We start from the raw sequence: 7,979 nt of genomic DNA, 5'->3' as shown, positions 1-7,979 counted from the left end.
ATCCTAAATGTGGCTTCCGTGATAATAACATAAAGTTACTTTGAGTTACTGTTGTCAGCTTTCATACAGCTACCAAACACATCCTAAATGTGGCTTCCGTGATAATAACATAAAGTTACTTTGAGTTACTGTTGTCAGCTTTCATACAGCTACCAAACACATCCTAAATGTGGCTTCCGTGATAATAACATAAAGTTACTTTGAGTTACTGTTGTCACCTTTCTTGCAGCTACCAAACACATCCTAAATGTTGCTTCTCTGATAATGACATAAAGTTACTTGAGTTACTGTTGTCATCTTTCTTGCAGCTTCCAAACACATCCTAAATGTGGCTTCCGTGATAATAACATAAAGTTACTTTGAGTTACTGTTGTCACCTTTCTTGCAGCTAATAAAACATCAACCACATTTCTAGTTTGTCTATATTTATTACAGCTACCAAACACATCCTAAATGTGGCTTCTCTGATAATAACATAAAGTTACTTGATTTACTGTTGTCAGTATTCTTACAGCTAATAAAACATCAACCAAATTTCTAGTTGGTCTATTTTTATTATTTTTTTTTAAATTGCTTGCAAATGTATTCCAGGGCTATCTGTACAGTTTTGAAGCGATAGACTAGAGGGCAGGCAGCTATTCAAAACCCACCACCAAGTTTTTCGGGATAGTATAATGGAATAGTAGGATTTGACCGTCACACTGGCACGCAAACAACATGTGCGCGATCTCTCAAAAAACAAAACAAAACGTAAATCAATTTGTATTCTGTCTCAGTAACTCCTACTGACGTTTCATAGAAATAAAAATCCTTCTCTTCCTTTCAAAATATTTTTATAAATCTATACAGATGTTAGATATATATTTGAATTTTACTTTCACCAAAGGAATCACACGCTACTGCAGAAAGAGACAGAGGAATTTGTGGACACAACAGACTCGAGAGAGCCTGATGTTATACCAGCGATAGCCATTGATCAACACGGTAAAGTTCGACTAGTTGTTACCTACTTTCATAACCAGTAACAATTCGGTGTCATCTACAGCAATGTAGTTTTTTGTTTCTTTTAACTATAATACAGTTATTTTTCCCCTTTAAACGTGCTCTATAATTAAATGTCATTAAGTTTTAAGTTTTGTTTCGTTCCAAATTGATTTAGTATGCTATAATGAAACATCTGAAATTTTTGTTATTTAGCACTATAAAACGTACAATAAAGTGTGAATTAGTTATATTTACTGTATCTATGCAGTTAGGTTACGTTTTAAAAGCACTTCCAAATTTGTATAAAACGTTTATAAAGATGATCTGAGTTAATGTATTAACTCAGAAGTAAAAAAAAAAGTGAATATAAATATTGAACCAGAATGTTTGAAAACAATAACTTAAGTTATTCCATTTAGTAAGAAGTGAAGCACCAAATGAGGAAGGAGTTTCATTTCACAAACTACGTTACAGTAAAACCCGACCTGAAATTGGATCTCATGGTATCATTCCAGTTGGAAACACAATGGTAAGTTAATGATTGAGCTCCAGGAAATAAATCGTATCAGTAGAGTAAATTCTTTTGGGATAGTATGTGGCTAATCAGTTATCCTTCCGACGATATTTTGAAATTAATTTCAGATTACAGAAAGCCAATTTAATTAGCAGACGTAACTGAGCGAAAATATTGTGGAATGCCGATAACATTTTCAAGTTTGATCATGCAATTATTCTTTCAAATAAAACTTAAGATTAATCATCACAATCTCGACAGTTCGAAAAGTATTTTCGGAAATCTGTAAATTATAGCTATTAATTATGACTATCAAACATCTAGGCACTAAGAGCTGAAAGCTACTTATAACTCCTAAAGGAGGATTTAAAGTTTTGTCCTTGTATATAACGCAAAATTAATGGTATCTTTAAATGTGTATCTTCTAAAACCTATTTTATTTCAGTGACATAGAATCAAAACTTACATTAGCTTATGTAGTACTCCACGTAAGAGGATTAAGGTCCTCAACTTCTGTCATGTCTGAAATTTTCCAAAAATATTGTATTCCGGGTTTATATAACATATTTATTATGAGGAACATCACGAGCTTTCCTTACTATTTATATATGTTTCAGAAAACATTTTTAACGACAGTATTGGAATGTCTGGTTGTGAAATACGCTTAGTAGATACTGCACATCCATCATCTTTTTGATGACGTTATTAACTCGAAGGCGAATACTGTTTGGTAGATGCCTTTAAATATTAAGAAATATTTCGTATACCCCTGACTGGTTCATAAGTTTGGTAAAATTCAAGTATACAAAATATATAGGTTTCCGTGTAATAGGTTAAAAGTTCAAAGTTTGACTGATTTGAGCCAGAACAATAAAATAATAGTTTCATAGATACCTTACAAAAGCATTATTTATACTTTGTTCTTAACAACAATCATTCTTGTCCTTTATATTTCTTGTGTAGGACTAACATTTTTCATTTAATCTTCTACTTGGAAAATTAATTCTGTTTATGAGTTACAGACTTCACGTTAGTTTTAGCAACACTGTTGTTTATGTGCTGAATAGTGTAAGATGTGTCTATATGATACACTTCAAACTTACGTTTCTGTTTCAAGTAGAATAAAAATGCGAAGTGTTAACCGAAGTAAATTATTTGACGAAGACGTAAGTCAAATTACTGATATATTAAAATATGCTTTTCTGAAGCTAAAAGACGTTTCTTTTTTCTTGATAAAATGCACTTTTAAACTTTAACTGTTTTCAAAATCTTTTTTTATGTTGTGTCCTCTGATTACGAATTATTAAATATCTTTAACTATTTGATAAGTTTAGCCATGAATGCTTGATTATAAATATGAGGCCGCGGATAGAAGAGATGCTTTTTTCATTGGAAATTATTAATTACCAAATGCTTTTTTCATTGGAAATTATTAATTATAAAATGATTTTTTCATTAGGAATTCTTAATTACCAGATGCTTTTTTCATTGGAAATTATTAATTACCAGATGCTTTTTTCATTGGAAATTATTAATTACCAGATGCTTTTTCATTAGGAATTATTAATTACCAGATGCTTTTTTTCATTGGAAATGATTAATTACGAGATCCTTTTTTCATTGGAAATTATTAATTACCAGATGCTTTTTTCATTAGGAATTATTAATTACCAGATGCTTTTTTCATTGGAAATGATTAATTACGAGATGGTTTTTTCATTAGGAATTATTAATTACCAGGTATATGTTCATCATGATCATTCATAAGTATTAGGGAAGTGTATATTGCATTCACGTTAAACGAAGATGATTAATGAGCCATTTGATCTTAGGGACATCAGGGAGTTACATATGCTGAATTATCTCTACCCAAAATTCCAACTGCACAACATGGTAGACGGCAAGATGCTCTCAAAGAGCACGCGCAGATTGATATTTTTAAACAAGTGCAACCGTATGCGATACAGGTTGAACATGAAGATGAAGAAACCCATGTAACAGCAGAGACCCCCTTAATGGAAACCTCGTACCTCTTCAATGCCAAGGTATGTCCAATATAAATCTTATGCGGTTGGAAATGAACGTTAGTAGTTTGCTGGTACAAAGCCTTTTATTTTTTGGTGTTTTTTCTCTTAAGATATGTGCGCGACATGATAAAAATAAGAAAGTACTTTGTTTTGCTTCAAGAACCCATTATTTTTAGTGTTGCAAGTCTAGAACACGGATAGCTTCAGCTTGAGTCAGGTCAACGTTTTAATGTTATCTTTTATTGGGAGCTTATGATACGCCAAACGAGGCGTTGTTTTATGTTTAGTAAAAAAAGTAGATTTATTGGAGAAGCTGTAACTTAAATCGATAGTATAGAAGATCATTACCAGATACTACTTTGTATTACATATTATAGATAAATTTATATAGTTCCTTATTTTTTAAATTTTTGACAGATTAGTATCACCTTCAGAAAGTAACATTTCAATAGACCAACTAATGTGTTTATCGTAGTACGAGTTTATACAGCGATCACTAAAGTGGAGCTATACAAACATTGGGCTTTCGTATCAGATAACGGAGTATTAATTTTATTTTTCATTATTTCTAGCCAAGAAGAGCCACATTTTGTGAACGGAATACCACATCGACCTCAGTTTGAAATAATAATAAATAGAAAGACATGTTTGTCTTTACTCCAGAAACTTTTTTTAAAATACGACCCGTTTTTGTTTTTCATGTGTCGCGATGGTACCCCATCAAGTTCAAATTTCAGCGGATGACGTGTATATTCCGGAGAATAAAAGTACCAGTGAAGAAGAACGAACGTATCTTCTTTACGAATTTTCCAGATAGAAATGTTGCATAAAGCAACTTAAGTTTGCTGAAACATAAACATATGATATAGTGATAATAACTAAATTCCAGTTGTACAATGTAACGATAACAAGAAGCTAAGACTTATATCCTAGTAAGCTTGGCACTTATATGTTATGTATTTTATTTTGAATTAAAGCTTCTGAAAACGTTAATCACTTCAACATTTATTTTCATATCATGAAAATATTAGTGTTCATATTAAGATTATTTTAAGTACGGTAATACTTAATAGTAGGGATCGATGAGGATTCCAAATAATTCGCCCGCCGAAAAACCACCTTATCGAATTTCTAAACGAAAAATCGACAATTCAAAGTATTTGTTACAATATATTATGCGCATATATATATATATGTATATTAATAATACATTAAAAAGGTCGTTAACATTTCCGGTATAACAATTCGGAAATTTCTAAAGCAGCAACTTTTTTGTCTTCTACCTATCTGTCTGATCACGTCAGCGGTGCTAGCGCATAATGGCTCGAACTATCGCTACAAGATTTCCCCAGCTTAATTGACTGGTCTGCGAGAATCACTTTTGATATTTCGATTAAAATCTATATATGTGCAGGTATAATATAAATAGTAAACCCATTAGGCACGAACTTAAGTATCTTTTTAACCCAACGGATGGCGCTACATATCGATAGCTAGACACTCAACAGTTTCTAAAGGTAAAGTATATACTTTATACAGGTATAACATAAAAAGTAAACAAACAAAGTATTAAAAGATTATGAATTTTAAAATGAAGAAAGGATCCTGCTATAAAAAGTTATGAAACAAGAATTAAAACCATAATGACAAATGTATAACATTTAATTCCAAGTTTGGTAGCTTTATACACTTATATGTACACCATTGTAAGGACTAAATTTTATTAAATTATTAAAATTGTTGTGTTAATTGCTACAATTTTTTCTTTGGTTAGATGATTCTCATAAAGGATACGTCACGTTTACTACTTTACTGATTCTCACCTGAAATAAAACTAACAGTAGTTTTTTTCTGTCGTCATTTCATTTACTTGAATCGATGAAGGAAAACACTTTGTGCTTCATTATAAGGATATATATATATATAAGATGTAGGAAGAAAAGTGTGTCGAGAAAGCAATGACGCTATCGTTTTCAAGTATGTTCCTTCGAAAAATATCCCTAATTTAATTTCAAAACGTTTCAATATAGAAGGAAACTTTTAAGGATCATTTTAGTGCAGAAGATGTATTGAAACGAAACGAAAACTGTCTGTGAAATTTTCAATATACTCTTTAACATTGTCGAGGAATACGATTAATACAGAGGAAAGCTTTTTAAGACCATTGTAGTGCATAATATTGAGTTAAACGAAACCGAATATTGTTTGTGGAAATGTCAATATACAACACAAATTATTGTTGATAAATACGATTAATACAGAGGAAAGCTTTTTAAAACAATATTATTTCATAAAATAAGTTGAATATTATTTGTGGAAATGTCAATTTAAACATAAAACTGCTCATGGACACGAGTTTGATGTGTTGCAGGAATGCTCGGAGTATTTTCTGTTTTTATACTAGTCTTTCCTCCCATACGTTATGTAAGTTTAAGCATTTTTACACAATCGAGAATGGATTACGACGATCGAAAAGAGAAAATTCAGAATATACTATGTCATAGACAATTTTGTTTATTACGCGTCTTTTTGTCCAACTGTTATGGTTACTACTATTATATACACCGTTAAATCCAAGTAATTTATCTACAAAAACTTTGGCGAATATCAAGATCTTAATTATACTACATATATTAATTACTAATAAAAAATTATTCCCTTAATCATATTATTGTAAGGGAAAAAAGTTTGTTCACGTCATTGAGAAAAAAAGATTCATTTGTAAAGAAAATACCAGTAAAAAATATCACCTCAAACTTTTTATTTTATTTTTATGCACCCTAATCTTATCAATGCTTGAATAAACGCTGCACAACAGTAAACCTTCGGAAAACTGAGATGTATCATTAAAAAGTTAAAGTGATAATGAGCCTGGTATGGATTGGTATTTATAACGCTTGACTGCAATCTGTGGATCGGGAGATCGAAACCCTTCGCCAAACATACTTGCTCATTCGGCGGTGGGAATGTGACGACCGCTCCTACTATTTGTTAGTAAGAAGTCGGAGATGGCGATGAGTGGTGTTCAGTAGCATCCTTTCAAAATTAGGGATGGTTAGCGCCTTCGACAAATAATATGCATTATAAGTTGTAAATTATGTTCGTACGAAAATTGAGATGTACCACAAACATTTCACGGGCTGCTGAGTTCACGTATACTAGATCACGGTTCAATAAGTAATGAAATATATTTTTACTTCTCTCCAATACTTGTAACTTGTTTCTTGATCATTATGTGTTGTGTAAATATATCGAGCTGTCAAAAATGAATAACAACTCGCACTTAAAAAACCTAACGAATATTGTTGGAATCTCACAAATACATGTTGCCATTGTAAACTGACGTAACATAAAATATACGTTCTCATTTTAAAATATTCTTAATATAGCTGAAAGTTGGCAGAGCTTAAAACAAAATTGTTCTCTTAGAAAGTTTCATAAAGCCCCCAGTGGCACAGCGGTATGTCTGCGGACTTACAACGCTAGAAACCGGGTTTCGATACCCTTGGTGGGCAGAGCACATATAGCCCATTGTGTAGCTTTGTGCATAACTACAAACAAACAAACAATTACAGAATGAATCAGATGCTAAAACTTTTAATAGAAATAAATGTTGACATTTTAACTAGCTGTTTATTAACAAAAGATCTTCCGACTAATATTACTAACAACAGATCATCAGACTAATATTACTAACAACATATCATCCAACTATTATTACTAACAACAGATCATCCGACTATTATTACTAACAACAGATCATCCGACTATTATTACTAACAACAAATCATCCAACTATTATTACTAACAACATATCATCCAACTATTATTACTAACAACAGATCATCCGACTATTATTACTAACAACAGATCATCCAACTATTATTACTAACAACATATCATCCAACTATTATTACTAACTACAGATCATCCAACTATTATTACTAACAACACATCATCCGACTCAACAGATCATCCAACTATTATTACTAACAACACATCATCAAACTATTATTACTAACAACACATCATCAAACTATTATTGCTAACTACAGGTCATCCAACTATTATTACTAACAACACATCATCCAACTATTATTACTAACAACAGATCATCCAACTAATATTACTAACAACAGATCATCCAACTATTATTACTAACAACAGATCATCCAACTATTATTACTAACAACACATCATCAAACTATTATTACTAACAACACATCATCAAACTATTATTGCTAACTACAGGTCATCCAACTATTATTACTAACAACACATCATCCAACTATTATTACTAACAAAAGATCATCCAACTAATATTACTAACAACAGATCATCCGACTATTATTACTAACAACAAATCATCAAACTAATATTACTAATAACAGATCATCCAACTATTATTATTAACAACAAATCATCCAACTATTATTACTAACTACAGGTCATCC

The 7,979-nt window shown here is 31.2% G+C and overlaps 1 protein-coding gene across 1 annotated transcript in view; it reads left to right on the top strand.

The window, feature by feature from the left end:
• LOC111089819 overlaps positions 1 to 4,518 on the top strand; it is a gene marked incomplete at its 5' end in the record, with an annotated part of 21,516 nt that extends 16,998 nt beyond the window's left edge. Inside the window, 4 exons of the mRNA XM_022402954.1 lie at positions 887 to 984; positions 1,404 to 1,513; positions 3,331 to 3,543; positions 4,098 to 4,518. Of these exons, the coding sequence (XP_022258662.1) occupies positions 887 to 984; positions 1,404 to 1,513; positions 3,331 to 3,543; positions 4,098 to 4,148 (472 nt within the window). The remainder of the gene's footprint in view (positions 1 to 886; positions 985 to 1,403; positions 1,514 to 3,330; positions 3,544 to 4,097) is intronic.
• Positions 4,519 to 7,979: the final 3,461 nt, after the last annotated feature.

Source organism: Limulus polyphemus, unplaced genomic scaffold, assembly GCF_000517525.1.
Source record: "Limulus polyphemus unplaced genomic scaffold, Limulus_polyphemus-2.1.2 Scaffold7476, whole genome shotgun sequence".
Lineage (NCBI taxonomy): Eukaryota > Metazoa > Arthropoda > Merostomata > Xiphosura > Limulidae > Limulus > Limulus polyphemus.
The sequence above is the reverse complement of the archived record's forward strand: the minus strand, read 5'-3'. Positions and strand labels throughout refer to the sequence as shown.